The sequence below is a fragment of the Anolis carolinensis genome, unplaced genomic scaffold (assembly GCF_035594765.1).
Source record: "Anolis carolinensis isolate JA03-04 unplaced genomic scaffold, rAnoCar3.1.pri scaffold_8, whole genome shotgun sequence".
NCBI lineage: Eukaryota > Metazoa > Chordata > Lepidosauria > Squamata > Dactyloidae > Anolis > Anolis carolinensis.
Genome location: NW_026943819.1, coordinates 14,736,894 through 14,754,153, shown reverse-complemented (window position 1 = coordinate 14,754,153; position 17,260 = coordinate 14,736,894). Strand labels below are relative to the sequence as shown.

Below are 17,260 nucleotides of genomic sequence, written 5' to 3'. Positions count from 1 at the left end.
GACGCTGCTGAGATGCAGCCAGGACGTACTGTTCTGTAGCCTTTTGCATGACATAGGGATACCTCCTACGAAGGGAGATGTTGACAAGCTGGAAAGCGTCCAGAGGAAGGCAACTAAAATGATCAAAGGTCTGGAGAACAAGCCCTATGAGGAGCGGCTTAAAGAACTGGGCATGTTTAGCCCGCAGAAGAGAAGGCTGAGAGGAGACATGATAGCCATGTACAAATATGTGAGGGGAAGTCATAGGGAGGAGGGAGCAAACTTGTTTTCTGCTGCCCTGCAAACTCGGACGTGGAACAATGGCTTGAAACTACAGGAAAGGAGATTCCACCTGAACATCAGGAATAACTTCCTCACTGAGAGAGAGAGCTGTTCGGCAGTGGAACTCTCTTCCCTGGACTGTGGTGGAGGCTCCTTCTTTGGAGGCTTTTAAGCAGAGGCTGGATGGCCATCTGTTGGGGGTGCTTTGAATGCGATTTCCTGCTTCTTGGCAGGGAGTTGGACTGGATGGCCCATGAGGTCTCTTCCAACTCTACTATTCTATGATTCTATGATTCTATTGATGAAGGTGTATTGGGAAAACATAATACTTGTATTGGAAACTATATACTGAATGGAATCATGTTAGAAAAATATGTAATCACCAGCAGATTGTGTGCTAGCCTTAAAAATACACTCTGCTCAGCAAAATAACTGTCTACCCCTAGCAGACCAAAGTTCACTCGAGTGCCAGAGACATATGTTAAGTGTCAACAAGAATAGATAAGCTAATGGACAAGAGACAAATTAAGGCTTTTTGGGATGTCAAGATAAGACCTGGCGCCATGAGGGGAGTCCTAATAGGTCTCTGACAGCTAAGATAAGGGGATTCTCCTTAATTAATGAGAACCCCTAATGGATGAGATGGGGATTCCAAAGATAAGGCTAATGGTGGGTCAGGGGTCTTGAAAGTAGTCTATATTTTAGGAAAATGCCAAAATAGCTTTTTAGTTAAGTGCCCAGTAAGACTTTTTTGTTGTTGACACTAATTGGTGATTGATAATACCTGTGTGACGCAGTAGATGGAGGGAAAAGGGTATATAAGAACCTGTGATTCTTTGTTCCTGACCTTCGCTTTCCTGATGACAGGAGAAGGTCTCCTTTTTCTTATTGCTGTATTCTCACTGGCCATTGAGAATAAAAGTCATTTTTTCTACAGCCACCGGAACTCTCTTTGTCTCATTGCCTCAAACCTTTTTCTGCCATTTCACTATGATTCCGGTAGAGCTCTGTCCTGGCTCCATCTCAGCAGAGGCTGACCTGAGAACCTGGGTGACTACCCATGTTCTCCTTCTCTAAGCTGGTGACAACGCGTTGTGAAGCCGGGGGCAGACGGGAATCACCGTGTGAAGCTAAGGCAGTGGCTCTGAACCTGGGGTTCCAGACGTTTTTGGCCTTCAACTCACAGAAATCCCAGCCAGTTTACCAGCTGTTAGGCTATCTGGAAATTGAAGGCCAAAAAACATCTGGTGACCCACAGATTGAGAACCACTGTGCTAAGGGGACAATTTGATGAGCTGCCCTACAATTTCTTCTCCTGTTCCCCAAATTATGGACCTCCTTCTGATGAGGTCCCTAGTTAAGGGATACTCAGGGGTGGCTTCACCAGTTCCATCATCTGAAATCTTGCCAACAAAGTGTTGATGCTTCATAGCCACCTCTTCTTAGAATGCAGTGGGTGTTTTCTGCTTCCCAGAAGTTGTAGCCTTTGGTGACACACCTGACTCATCCCAAAATTGCAGCTTTGACTTCATTAGGAGCATTTAAAACCCAGTAAATCTGAGAGTAAGAAAGAGAGGTGAGCTGAAGAATAGACCTGATAAAATGGACTCTAAGGGATCCACATCTCATACGCCGAAACCACAGGAGGAGAAGGAGTGCCATAAGAAGACTTGGAATGAGGAAATAGCAGATTTATTCCCTAAGAAGCCAATGTCAGGTGAAAACTACTTTCCTATCTGATGTCACTTAAATAGGTTGAAAGGGGCCCCTGGTGGCACAGTGTGTTAAAGCACTGAGCTACTGAACTTGTGGACCAAAAGGTCCCAGGTTCAAATCCCGGGAGCAGAATGAGCACCCGCTGTTAGCCCCAGCTCCTGCCAACCTAGCAGTTTGAAAACATGCAAATGTGAGTAGATCAATAGGTACCGCTGAAGCGGGAAGGTAACAGCGTTCCATGCAGTCATGCCGGCTACATAACCTTGGAGGTGTCTACAGACAACGTTGGCTCTTCGGCTAAGAAATGGAGATGAGCACCAACTTCCAGAGTTGGTCACGACTGGACTTAACGTCAGGGGAAAACCTTTACCTTTACTAAATAGGTTGAGGAATGTTAATCTCTCTCAAACAAACCTCAGCCCCTGGTCTGTTAGATCTTTTTACTTTTGCAGGTTGATCTCAGTTTGCAGCAAGTAAATAAGTGGAAGAATGGTAGAAAGTGTGGGGAGAAGAAACTGGGATGTTTTAAAAGCAGTTGAATAAGTAATTTGAAAGAGAATTAATCAGCACTGTCCCTGGCAAATTGGGACAGCAGGAGGGTATGTATTTATTGTCTGCGTCCATATCTCTTTAATACATATTATTTTCTTACCTAGGTAATGTGCCTGTCAAAGTAGATAACCCCTACCTGTACAGAATTTGGGATGTTAGCCAGAAATACTTTTTTCTGGTGAATAATATTCTTGTAGCAAAACATCAAGATTCCAATGCTCCAGGTAACTGCCTCCATTTTTAGTTTAATAAAAATGTAAAATTGTCTTCAGACAATACTTATCTAGATAGTGATGATTTGAATATGGATAAACCGATTTAGGGTGGACTGGAAGCTCAAACAGTGATAGAAACACATGTATTTATTTATTTATTTATTTATTTTATTTACAGCATTTATATTCCGTCCTTCTCACCCCGAAGGGGACTCAGGGCGGATCACATTACACATATAGGCAAACATTCAGTGCCTTTTAACATAGAACAAAGACAAACAAACATAGGCTCCGAGCCGGGCTCGAACTCATGACCTCCTGGTCAGAGTGATTCATTGCAGTTAATTGCACTGGCTTGCTCTCCCGCCTGCACCACAGCCCGGGCCCTGTTCATGCAACCAGTTCATGCTTGTCAACTTGTTCATGCAACCAGTATTTATATCTGCATTCCCATGTAGATAAAATAATTGTTGTTGAACATAGGACACCCTCAGGAGCTAAATAACTAAAAGGAAAACAAACAGCCTTTCCACCCTCTTCATGCATGCTCATGCGCCACCATTTTGACACCTCCAGATCTTGCTGTTCTCCGCTAGCCTCCTATGAACTATATTTTATTCCACTTTATTCTAATAAACCTATTAAATATATTAAATATATATTAATATGTTCTGAAGACAAGCAACACTGTTTAACCTCTAATTGACCCAGGGAAAAAGACAACAAATCAAAAATATCTTATTTGTGCCTCAAGGCAAGAGGTGCAGCATGGACTACTTCAGAGACAAATGGTTCAACTGATGGGCTTATGGTTTCCCATCTGATACTGCTTCAGGTGGGACCCTGGACATTGGACAAAAGTTCACTAAACATCTTAGGGCATTTCTCTATTTGGCCAGCCAAAGAATAGACTTGGGAAATCATCACCCAATGTTCCCGGCACCCTGGACTCTATATTTACATACTCCCATTGTCTCCATGCCCAGACATTCAAAGCTTGATCCAAGACTAAAAACCAGCAACAGCTATCATACTTGAATCTGTACTTAATGATTTTATCTGTCTGTACACTATATCTAATTCATAGATTTATAAAATGTATACACTTCTTTATCAAAATATAACCAAATAGGCCCAGGGATTCACCTCCCAACAAGAGAGATTGCCCGGACAGGAAAGGAAGGCAGACCCTTTGAGCGATCTTTCCTTTTAGCCAGAGCAATCAGCCAGAGTCATTGTTCCAGAGATGGGGGTAATCTTTTGCTAAACCTTTTTGTCTCACTTAAAGCTGAGAGATTGCTACCTGCAAAAACAGAAGCTCAAAGTACTTCATAAATCTCCTTTATTCTAAACGTAGACATCGACTATGTCCCTTGAACTTTACACCTTTGTTTTTTGAAACCCTTTCTTTCTTTGGAATGGAACTAGACATTTGAGCCCATCAAAGGCTATCAACATATATTTACTCTTTGTTTCCCAGTGAGTGAGAACATTTGATTGTATAGAAAGTAGGAAAACTGCGATTAAAAAAGGATCAAAAAGGGAGAGAGAGAGAGAAAAAACCAAAAAACCAAAAACAAAGCTAAAGTGTGTGTGTGTGTGTGTGTGTGTGTATATATATATATATATATATATATATATATATATATATATATATATATATCTCCTGAACAAATGGCGATATAAAAATGCAAAAGTACTTGGCAAAGAAACACACCAAAAAGCAAAAAAGCATTAGCACTGGCATTAAACACTTTGAGTAAAATCGCTAGGTTAGAAGCAGCTGACATTGGTAATGTTCTGACAAAGAACTGCCAAAAACTGTTAAAGTTAAACTAAACAGTCATTGTTGTTCCAGTACAACAGTTGGAAAATATAATAATAATAATAATAATAATAATAATAATAATAATAATAATAGTCAGGATTTCCAAGCAGTATGTCATCATTTGGTTAACACAGAGATATGATAACAGAGAGTTAACAGAGCATTTATGATAAGTCAATATTTCATTAAGGCTAGTAATAAATCATGTTCTTACTCCTAGAATAGTATATTTTAGTACATTAAAAATACTTTTTAATGTATTTCCTTAGATGGTAGAATATAAATGCCTGCATTTCAGGCAGAATTATCCTATGGTCTGTTGTATCACTTTTTTATTTTAGGGATGTTCTTTTATTATATAAAATAAAGCATGATAAATTATAATATGTAGGCAGTGAGCCAGAGCATTTCTACAAATATATAGACTAGGATGTCTTAATGAAAATAACAATGTTGAATCCATCCTGTTCTAATTATACTATCTATTGTTCCAGAGGTCATCAATTAAACAGTCTAGCTCCCTGCTTTTCCAGTAAAGCACACTCCAGTAAGATATCCCAGAGATCTCCATGCTTATTCAGATATTCCCAGGAATATAACAATTTCTCCATAAATATACTCAGTTTTCTATTTTGCGCAAGGCTGAGAATCCCTTGAAATGCATCTTGGACAATGTTAACTTGTGATTGTATAAAACTGGTTGCACAACACAATATCCTTTATGCTTATACTCCTTCTTGGCAGAATATATTAAAAGCCTCCGTAATTTTGTCTTCAAGTCTAGTGAGTTTCTTTTAAGCTGGAACTAATTTGTTAGCAATACTTGCCAGGCAGGGCCCTCATTTAATTATGGTCTAAATTCGATATCATAATTACCTAAGTGTTCATACAGTTTATCCCTAATACACAGTTTCTATGGTATTTTGTGAATTCCTGTACAAAATGGAGAACAGTTCAGCTACCCTTTAAAACTGTTGCTGGTGGGGTACCTTCCTAAATTCTTGGGCTGGGTATTGGAGGGGCACCTACATGTTTTGCAGTGAGTGGTGAACAAGGCGCTTATCATTTTATTATTACCTCCTTTGTTCATATGAAAAATGGGCATTTGTTTATATAGACCTATTCTGTTTACTATCTTGGCTTTTCGTCCATAATTCCTAGACCAGCAAAAAAAAAAGTGCTTTCTCTCTCTCTCTGATATCCCTGGTCCTATTTCTCTTTCAGAGCTGTTAATGGAAGTGTTCCCTAACACTGTTCTGGATCCTGAAATGATGCCCATCTTTATGGGTCCCCAGGGTAGCAAACAATGCCTGTCCTGCGAGAAATCTCCTGAGGGTCAAATTCAGTTACAGCTAAAGGTGAGTTTTGCTTGTACTTCAGAATCTTTTTTGATTCGTGTACTGTTCTTTCTCCCACCACAGTTAAGATGGTACATGTTTAGTTAAACACTAGACTTTATCCCTTAGGGAACTTTTGGTGATGGTCCCTACTACTACTACAACAACAACAACAACAACAACAACAACAGAAAAACCTCAGCTGTTATCAGGACCTCAAAATCAAACTTCAAAGGCCCTGGCATAAACTGGTACAGGTGGTCCCAGTGGTAATTGGCACACTGGGTGCCGTGCCAAAAGCTGGCATTTGGAAACAATAAACATTGACAAAATTACGATCTGTCAACTGCAAAAGGCCACCTTACTGGGATCTGCGTGCATCATCCGAAAATACATCACACTTCCTGAACGCTTGGGAAGTGTTCGACTTGTGATTTTGTAACACAAAATCCAGCATATATATCTCGTTTGATGTGTCATACTGTGTCTTTGTGTCAATAATAATAATAATAATAATAATAATAATAATAATAATAATAATCTGTCAGGGGTGCTTTGAATGCGATTTCCTGCTTCTTGGCAGGGGGTTGGACTGGATGGCCCATGAGGTCTCTTCCAACTCTACTATTCTATGATTCTATGATTCTATAATTCATAGTTCAAAAAAGAGATGAAGTGACACAGTGGGAGGCAGAGATATGCCACCCACCTGGAAGCATGGCTTAATAATAATAATAATAATAATAATAATAATAATAATAATAATAATAAGTTTATTTTTATATTCCACCCCATCTCCCCAAAGGGACTCGGGGCGGCTCACATGGGGCCAAGCCCAACAACATACCATATAATACAACAGTATAAAATACACAATATTAAATACAACAATATAAAATACATAACAATCACAATAGATCAACAATACAGCTTCAACAGAGTAAAAGCTTTGCATATGAGGCATTGCAATTACATGAATCCAGCAGTTGTGTGAAGCCTCCCATCACTATGAACCTGCCTTGTAAGAATGGCACAGAATAGCAACAAAGATCCAGCAACAACCACAACCTGGCATTACAGGCAAAGCTATATAAGGACCAGAGCCGGCCCTAGGTATTTTTCAAGTGTAGGCGAACAGAATTTTGGTGCCCCCCCAACCCAATCACTGAAATATAAAAGCGTTGGATAAGCGAAAATGTTGGATAATAAGGAGGGATTAAGGAAAATACTATTAAACATCACATTACATTAAGATTTTACAAATTGCGCACCAAAACATCATGTTTTACAACAAATCAACAGAAAAAGCAGTCTCGACTGCGCCCCCATATGTTTTGCGCCCGAAGCGACTGCTTAATTCGCCTCATTGTTGGACCGGCTCTGATAAGGACCCATCTAAACTGCCATATAATCCAGTTTTTGAATCCAGATTATCTGCTGGATATAGCAGGCTCATATAATCGAGTTCAAAGCAGATAATCTTGATAATATGGCAGTATAGATCCAGCCTAAAAGAAAAAGGTATAAATGAAAAGCAGCAGTTAAGCTGCCTTGGTAAGGAGGGAAGCTTTATAGAAGCTATTCGTTGTTTGCCAGGCAGATGTTTCATGTTTCTAGTCTCATATCCCTTTTCTTTCTAACAGTGTATTTCTGTTTTCTTAGGAAGGTGACATCAAAACGCTTTATGATAAAAAGGAGGAATCACTTGCTTTCACCCTCTACAGCAAGACTGATGGCAGTCCCGAGACTTGCTCTTTCGAATCGGCAGAGTTCCCAGGTTGGTTCTTAAGCACGTCGTCTGAGTCAAACAAACCTGTGGGACTGAGTCGCCAAGGAGGGACTGAGAACACACTGTTCTATTTTAAAAGGCATTGAAGCCCCCTTTTATATGACTAGAAAGCAAGTAGGGCCATGGAATAAGTAACCTTCCTTGAGAATCTTGAGAAGTAACCCCTGTTAAGAATTCAGTTTATAGTTGCCATGAATCGGAAACAACTTGAAGGCCAATAAAAAAAACCACCCTGTAAAAGTCTAGACATTTTAGTCAAAATATCAACCCCAAACAACCTGGGCCAATTTATATATGTGTCAGTGTGAATATGAAATGGCAGACAAAGGTTTGAGGAAATGAGACAAAGAGAGTTCCGGTGGCTGTAGAAAAAATGACGTTTATTCTCAATGGCCAGAGAAAATAAGCAAAGACCTTCTCCTGTGGTCAGGAAAGCGAAGGTACTGGAACAAAGGATCACAAGTTCTTATATACCCTTTTTCCTCCATCTACTACGTCATCTAGGCATTATCCATCACCAATTAGTGTCAAAAAAAGTCTTACTGTGCACTTACTAAAAAGCTATATTTGCATTTTCCTAAAATATAGATTACTTTCAAGACTCCTGACCCTCCATTAGCCTTATCTCTGGAATCCTCATCTCATCCATTAGGGGTTCTCATTAATTAAGGAGTTTCCCCCTTATCTTAGCTGTCAGAGATCCATTAGCACTCCCCTCATGGCACCAGGTCTTATCTTGACATCCCAAAAAGCCTTAATTTGTCTCTTGTCCATTAGCTTATCTATTCTTGTTGACACTTAACATATGTCCCTGGCACTCAGTGAACTTTGGTCTTGCTTTTGCTGAGCAGAGTGTATTTTTAAGGCTAGCACACAATCTGCTGGTGGTTACATATTTTCCTATCTCTATTTCTTAACATGATTACATTCAATATATATTTTCCAATACAAGTATTATATTTTCCCAATACACCTTCATCAAATACATTACCTTTTTTGTGGTTGATGTGAATTTGGTTCAGACTTTTAGGTGGACATAGTGATAACTTTATTTGTATTATTATCTCCCCAATAATAATAATTGTTGTTATTGTTATTATCATTATAAAAGCAGACAGGTAAATTATTTGGTGAGATATAAAGGTCGAAGCAGGGACCCACCAGCATGACAACTAACTTTTTGAACATGTATTGTTGTATTGTAACTGTTTTATATACTTTGTTTTTATTTTTGGTTGTAAGCCACCCTGAGTCCCTCCTCGGGGGAACAGAAATGCTGTAATAAATAAATAAATGTGTATTTTTACTCTCAAATTTTGTAATTCTGTTTCTCAAATTAGATTTTGCTCTTCCTAAATGGAAATTATGCATTGATTCTAACTCAAATCCATTTCTCCTTATATCCTTCAATAACACCACTGATTTAAGGCATCAGACTTCAGAAATCATCTTTTGTGGCATCGTTTCCCCTCAATACCAATTCAATGAAGTGGAGTTAAGACACCTTTTTAAACACTTATTTCAGTGGGAGCAACACCAGCCAAAGGAGCATTAGCTAGCCATTCTTTTAAAAAAGATATAAATTACATCCTCATTTTATGGTGGCTTTAGAAATGGCATTTGAAGCTTGTGTCATGTGAAGAGTAGTTTCTTAAGTGTGTAGAAAGCAAACACTTATTTATTGCTGTCTTTCCGCACTCCACGTTTAGCCAAATGAAACCAAACGTAGCCATAGTTGGCAACCACGTGGTCTGTTGCGGCCGAAATTAAGATCGCTGTAGCACTTGTGCCATCACGGCTGTCAGAAACAACCGAAACAACCCGTTTTAAAAAATGGATTAGTACACAGCACTACTATCTGGATTATATCCTTGCATGGACCGAGTGTCATGTGATTATGAAACATGCCTTCCCTTTTGCTCTGCTATGGAAGCAAACTTGGGTTTCTGTGTGTGTTACTGTCTATGGCAAAGGTGAGATGACCGTAGCCCTTCAGGTGATGAGGAACTACTTCTGTCAATACACTTTACATTGAGAAAGCTCTGGTGTGGTGCTACGTCTCGTAATGCAGGGAAAGTAATGGATGACTGGTTTCATGTCCATGCCCAAAGATGGTAGGTACCAGTGCCACTACAAATGAACATAGAAACATCCTGTGGTTATAGTTTGCACACCAGACATACATATGGTTAACACATGGGCACCATAATATCTCGTTTAAATCAGGTTTAAAGGTAAGGGTGATTATTTGTGTGCAACCCTAACTTTAGCAAAAATGTTCAAAGCACAGCAGCGGTCATATAGGCTGTGTTTTCTTAAAATCAGTTTAAGACACTGAATCAACTACTTGTAACATTAGTGATGACTTTGATCAGCGATCAGTGGTACATATTACATGCTCAGATATTGAGGGAATATATTATTCAGGTGCTAAGATAGAAGAATGATGATCTAGAACAGGGGTCCCCAAACTAAGGCTCGGGGGCCAGATGCGGCCCAGCGAAGCTATTTATCCGGCTCCCACGGCACAAGCGCAGAAGGGGGTTGGGCTAAATGACCCAAAGGGTCTCTTACAACCATTATTATTATTATTATTATTATTATTATTATTATTATTATTATTAAACATTGAGGCTGGGTGGCCATCTGTCAGGGGTGCTTTGCTTGTGCTTTCGGTGCACAAGGGCAGAAGGGGATTGGACTAAATGGCCCAAGGGGTCTCTTCCAACCCTCTTTATTATTATTATTATTATTATTATTATTATTATTATTATTATTATTATTACTAACATTGAGGCTGGGTGGCCATCCGTCAGGGGTGCTTTGCTTGTGCTTTCGGTGCACAAGGGCAGAAGGGGATTGGACTAAATGGCCCAAGGGGTCTCTTCCAACCCTCTTTATTATTATTATTATTATTATTATTATTATTATTATTATTATTATTAACATTGAGGCTGGGTGGCCATCTATCAGGGGTGCTTTGCTTGTGCTTTTGGCGCACAAAGGCAGAAAGGGATTGGACTCAATGGTCCAAAGGGTCTCTTCCAACCCTCTTTATTATTATTGTTGTTGTTGTTGTTGTTGTTGTTGTTATTAATTATTATTGCTCGGTGGCCAACTATAGTCCGGCCCTCCAATGGTCCGAAGGATCGTGAACCGGCCTCCTGTTTAAAAAGTTTGGGGACCCCTGATCTAGAATCTCCATCTAGAATGGCCAAAGAACAGAAATGAGGCCAGGTATGGTCCAAAAACCAACTGAAGAACCCAAGGTTGGGATCAACTGCTGTAAGATGAAACAGGACTCACTGCATCAAAGAATAGCAGCCTGATGACACACGGCTTTAATATATGCTTGTATCAGATTTCTATGAAGCATGCAGATCACGCCCATAAGTATCACTAAGTTACGGCTTATAAAAACAATGTGAACATTGCAGAAAGGTATTACTGCATGGAGACAGAAGCTGCAGCCCAAGACTTTCTTGGACCAGGACAGGTACTGTTTCTCCACTTTATCTCTCTGGCCACTCTTATCATTACGGTAATTTAATGGTAGACTGAGAGCTTGTCCATATAGGTTGTATACCGTGCAGTGAGTGAAAAATTGGGTTCAATTGGTTTAGCTGAACATGAAGGAAAATCAAGGATTACTCTGGAGTTTGTGTGAAACAGAGCAGTCCATGCTTTGAGCACAGAGTGACTGGAATGAGTCAATTGGGAACAATTATACAGAAATACATGCAGATACACTATTTAATTTTGAAACAAACAATAATTCTGGATGCCATCATCATCATTGTGGCCGAGTATGATTGTCTTCCAGAAGTAGAATCAAATTCTCTATGACGATGACATGGAACTTGCAACAGTACCATATAAACTAGTCAGAGGATCTCTTCATTACTATTTTTGCTTAAAACGTTTTGTATGTTCAGTGTTTAACCTGTCAGGAATGGTAGCTTATGATATTTCTCTCTTTTAACACTAGTGACCACAGCAGGAGCAATTCATATTGTGAAAACCTGTCCTTGAGAAAGAATGGAGATGACTGTAGAAATGAAGCCAAAGAAGAGCATCGCCGAGGAAATGGCAGATTTATTTCATGAATTCCCAAATCCAAAGGACACAGGTGAATAAGAACTTTTAAAACACTTCCTATTTGTTACCTAATACAACTTTGCAAATTGCAGAGATATCTTACAGAGGAGATGCTGGTATCAGGATTCACTTATAATTATTAGCACACTTCCATAGGGAAAACACACCAAGTCAAAGCATTAGTTGTAATCTTTAAAAACTGAAGTAACTTGGAATTAAGTTCAATTGACCCTAAGCTTAATTTAAAGTTAACTAAAGGAATCTCTCCTCCTATAGTTACCTATGCATGGAAGAGTCTGGGAATAGGAGTCTAAAGAAACAACTCTTCCGAGCTCTGTATCAATTACAGTTGGGTTTCATGGGAAGGCATGCTTTCATTCACTCTTATATGATGTTGCCCTTGGCTGATTGTTGTCGTTACATTTCATGATGGAGGGAGGAAAGGGTGTTGCAAGAAGAGACTCATTATAGATTATCACACTATGTTGTTAAAGCATTGCTATTCCACTTTAAATCATATGATTGCTTCCTGTGGAATACTGGGTTTTGTAGTTTAGTGAGTCCCAGGACCTCTCCCGAAATTCCATAGGAGGCAGGCATAAGATCTAAAGTGTAATAGCAGAACAGTGTAGTGTGAAAATCCCCATTGACAATCGTCCAATAATCATCTAAAGCCAAATGGGAAATGACAAGCATGCATTAAAAGGGAGTTTAAACTCTTGGGAAGAAACCAATTAAACCAGTATGTTTGGTTTTCAGTCAGGGCAGCTGATTGGAATAAAGGAGGTGAAACCAGCACTATCCTGATGCCTGCAGCCCAGTTCATTTGCAGCCCAGCGGACTAAAATTTCCAGAAATGTTGAGGCCATTGGAAATAATAATAATAATAACATACTTTATTTATATTCCACTTTATCTCCCTGAGGGGACTCAGAGCAGATCACAGGTACATACATGGCAAGCATTTAATGCTGTTATAGTGTCAAAGGTCAAACGCCAACTGAGAGCCAAAATATAGTTTATTAAAGTAATAGTCCAAAAATAGTTCAGTAAATTAACAGAGACTTGAAACACTTAATCTTCAGTGTTATTAGGCAGTCAAAGCAGGAAAAACGGCAAAAGCATTAATTGGCATATAATCCGGATTAACCAGAGATATAATCCGGATTTAACATAGAATACTTGAACTCAGTCCAAAAGCTCAAAACGGGCTTAAAATGGCAAAACAAACAAAGGCAAACAGTTATGAAGCTCCAAAAACTTTCCCAAAACCCAGAAGTACAATGATTCCAAACTTAAACAAGAACCCAAACCAGGCTAAAAAGCTCTTTGCTGTGAGCGGCAAAAACAAGCGAAACTGGAAGATGCTGAAGAGTTAGTGGCAAACCGCTGCAGAGACAAACGCCGAGCCAAGAATTAAAGGAGCAGAACGCTGTAACGTAGTCAAGCCAGTTCGAAGTCAGGATAAGGAGAATGCGTCAGGGTCGGAAACAAAGCCAGTAGTCAGCAACAGTAGACAGCCACAAAGACAGGAATGACGCCAAGCCGAATTTGGGAGTGAAGAGATAAGCCGAGTTGAGTTCCAGTCCAAGGTCCAAGCGGTGAAGTCGTCACAAGAAGGTCCACGTCATGGAATGGCACAAAGAGCCAAGACAACGGAGGCGAACAGCAGCTAATGCAAAATAGTAATAACAGTGCAGTCCAGGGAAACCCACACAATTCCAGCCCTCCGTTGCAGAATAACCTGGATCAAACTTACATCTGTTGCAAAGTCCCAAGCCAGTCTTCAGAATCACGTACAGGAAACCCAATGGCACCCAGCAACACCTTGCCACATGCAAAGCATAGTGACCCAACATCCCCAATTTATTTAGGTTTCCTTGGGCATCCAAACCTCTAACTCCCTTGGATCAGGTGTCCCAAACTCCTCATCAGAGTCAAGATCATCTTGCCCACACCCAACTCTATCCACACCTGTGGAACTACCCTCATTCCTCCAGGCAGACCATGTGGGATCTGCTTCTGAAGATACCTAAGTCTCTCCAGCATTTACAGCATCCATGGACCCAGATTCCTCCCCAAGATCCTCCGGAGCCCGTGCCTAATCTATGCCAACTTCCTCCATCACCACTGGTTCCTCAGCATCCATTTCCAGCTCAAGATCCCCTCCCAAGTCCCCACATGAATCTTCCTCAGAAGACTCCTCATCAATCTCCCTGATTCCCTTCCTGTATAAATCTTCCAGCGAGCCCTCCTCGCGAGGGTTCTTCCTTCCTCTCCTGATCCCTCCATTATCACTCACAGCCTCAGAAGATGTCAGGGGATGATGGGTAGCAGAGTGTAATCCAAAAATTCATCATCCCGGTCTTCACCTCCTTCTCCAGACTGTCTCCCCGTGTGAAAAACAGCACTGGACAAACACACTCCAGCAGACGAGGGTTCGGTTGGAAATCCAACGGCAATATATCTTTATTTACATGACTATATACAAACAGAGCAAATCAGTCCTTCTTTCATGAGTGCTCTTGCCGAAGCGACCCATGCACACACACAGACTGTTCAGGAAACCTCCTCTGCATTCCACAGGACAAGAAAGAAAGTCCCAGTCAAAACAAACTTGACCCCATTGGTCCTGTGATATGTCAATCATAGCAGACTCTCATTAACTCCATAACTGCTGAAATGCCTTGCCGAAAAACTAACACATAAGGCATTTCTAATAACCCAGATTGATTTTAACATTTCACAATACACAATACCCTGACAGAAGACTCATTCACAACATATAGAATTAACAAAGACAGACAGTACATAAACAGAGACAAGGCTTCCCTTTTTTCATCTCCAACATCTGGCTGTGCTTGACTCAGCCATGGGGAATTGCTGTTATTTCATTTTCCATGCCGAGGAGCCTGTCGTCCATGAATGCTTTTCCTGGTCAGATTTTTGCTAGCATGTTTTTCAGAGCACCTCTTACCTCCCTGCCAAAGAGGTACCTATTTATCTACTTACATCATTGTTTTTGAACTGCTAGGTGAGCAGAAGGTGGGCTGCTGCTCGTATTAAAAGGTAGTGTGATAATCTCCTCAAGCAAATGAAATCTAGCTAGAACTGAGAAGTAAAGTATGGCTAAACATGGTCCAGTGTTATTTCTCCATTAAAATACCCCCCCCCCCATGGATAAATGTATCTGTATTATATTTCCATACTAACATTGTTCCCTAAATACAACTACAGTAACTACAGCAGAACTGGCAAAACCCTGGAATTACCAAATTTGGGATCTTAGCCAGAAATACCTTTCCCTGTCGAACAACACATTGGTGGCAGCTCCTAAAGGTTCCAACTCACCAGGTAACATCTCCTATATTATACTCACTTTGTCAATCCTTTTTCTCACATTCTGGAACTGGGGAACAAGAGCCCTACTCTGGCATTCACAAAAAAGGATAACATGGGTGTGTGTGAATGAACAGATTAGCTCCACTTTCTCTGCTATAGCTTTTTGTGGGTGAGAGAGATATGTGCAGCCTCTCCACTTGATTGGGAATCCCGATTGAGGAGGGAAGGGTGCCCACTGCCCAAATTTATAGATTGGATTTATTCCTCTTTTTAAGCCATTAGCTTACATCACTGGTGAAATGCGTACGGTGACAGAGGAAAGACTGGGCTTCTCAACACTTTCTGTGTCTCAGTCTTCTCTCAAACAGTAAATAGCGCTCACCTTGGGGACAGATGAGCCAGTAGGAGAAATGCAGCATAGAATAGGTAAAGAGACAATGCAGGAATATTTGGTTATTCTACCTGAATATTTTAAAAACAACGGAGAAAGTTGACTGTCCCTAACAAACAGGCAGTTGGAGGATATGGTTTTATTTCTTGCCTTTTGTTTCCCTCTAGAGGAAGTACTGGCTGTGGTCCCTAACAGAGGCTTTGAGAACAGTAGTAGCACTATATTCCCCATTTTTATGGGTCTCCAAGATGGGAACCGTGTCCTTTCCTGTGTTGAAACTGGTGCTCAACCTCAGATAAGCATAATGGTGAATTGCTCTCATGGTTGTTGTTATCCATTTGTTTGTCTTTTGCTCCCTTGCTTCTGGTGTTAGAGAATTGGCCATCTGCAAGAACGTTGCCCAGGTAATGCCCGGGTATTTTACCATTCTGTGGGAGGCTTCTCTCATGTCCACGCATGGGAAGCTGGAGCTGACAGACAGGAGCTCACCCTGCTCATTCAGCAGTCCTGTTATCAGGTTCTGGGTACCTTTACTTTCATGTTCAGTCAAACTTGTGGATAAATTATGAATTGCATGCCAGTTATTTGGGTTTTTTTATATACAGAACTGTGATCCCCACTTTTAATAATGACTCTGCTATTATGATAGATAAGGAAATCAAAATGAACGTCTGGGTTCTTGGAAACACTTTATGTTTTATGTGAATGAATACCCAATTCATGTTTTCATTTCAGGAGGAAGGTATAATGAAACTGTATAAAAATGTTCAACCATTCAAGAACTTCACCTTCTTGAATCACCCAGAAGACAGCCAACAAACGTGTTCCTTTGAATCTGCAGCTTTTCCAGGTTGGTTCCTAAGTACGTCCACTGAGCCAAACAAGCCGATCGGTTTGAGTCGCAAAGGAGGTGCTGAGATCGCCACTTTTTACTTTATCAAAAAATGAACATTCAGAACTGAAATTACATCTGGAAGTTGCTTGCTTTTCCATACCAATTTGTCATGAACTTGTTTCTTTTAAGAATTGAATAAAATATATTATATTAATGGGAACCAATGGTAAAGTTTTTATTAATCAAAATATATGTGTATTAGGCCTGTGTAATCAATGAAAAAACGTTTCGATATTCATTACTAAATTAGGGAATTGTGGCAAATTGTTTGTAAATTATCGTTATGGGACTATATCATAACTATAATGATATAACAAATATTTTTGTTACTCTTCCATTAAGTAATTGCACAAGGGGGGGGGGGCTCCTTTCTCCCTCAAATTTTAGAGCTATGGGGATAAAAATTGCTGCAATGGTAGAACACATTTACCACTGTTATCCCCCCCCTGAGATTCAGAACATTAAAAAAACTACATTCTCGCAAGTATGTATTCACAACTTTTCACTTTTGCGGGGGACATTTGCCTCAAACTCCAGCAATTATGGAGGACTGAGTGTTTCATTGACTTAGCACTAATAGTGTACACAACACCTTCAAAGTAAAACAACAACAATGCAGCCAGAACTCTCAAAAGCATGACTTCTCAGAGAGACACACACCTTAGGTGAAAAAAGGAATGATACGAATAGAAAAGGAATACAACACAATTGTAAAACTAATTATCCAGATAGAAATACCAGCAGTGGCAAAGTGAAATGACCCTTCATCAATCAAGACATAAAAATGAGTGTGTGAATCCATTCTTCCCAGAGATTGTATGGTAACTCTACTTTTG

General features: G+C 40.1%; 1 protein-coding gene across 6 annotated transcripts; it reads left to right on the top strand.

The window, feature by feature from the left end:
• The first annotated feature begins 1,765 nt into the window (after positions 1-1,765).
• Positions 1,766-16,584, top strand: LOC100551946 (interleukin-36 receptor antagonist protein). 6 transcript variants are annotated; one of them, XM_016995617.2, is made up of 8 exons: positions 1,766-1,978; positions 2,634-2,753; positions 5,797-5,930; positions 7,572-7,686; positions 11,687-11,827; positions 15,034-15,150; positions 15,697-15,836; positions 16,265-16,584. In XM_016995617.2, the coding sequence occupies exons 1-5, from the start codon at positions 1,864-1,866 to the stop codon at positions 11,728-11,730; spliced, it is 528 nt and encodes a 175-aa protein (XP_016851106.1). In that variant the 5' UTR covers positions 1,766-1,863; the 3' UTR covers positions 11,731-11,827; positions 15,034-15,150; positions 15,697-15,836; positions 16,265-16,584. The 6 variants fall into 6 exon arrangements, with proteins under 6 accessions (XP_016851106.1, XP_016851107.1, XP_062817098.1 ...); XM_016995618.2 differs by lacking the exon at positions 15,697-15,836; XM_062961028.1 differs by lacking the exon at positions 16,265-16,584 and having other exon boundaries at positions 15,697-16,258.
• The last annotated feature ends 676 nt before the right edge of the window (positions 16,585-17,260 follow it).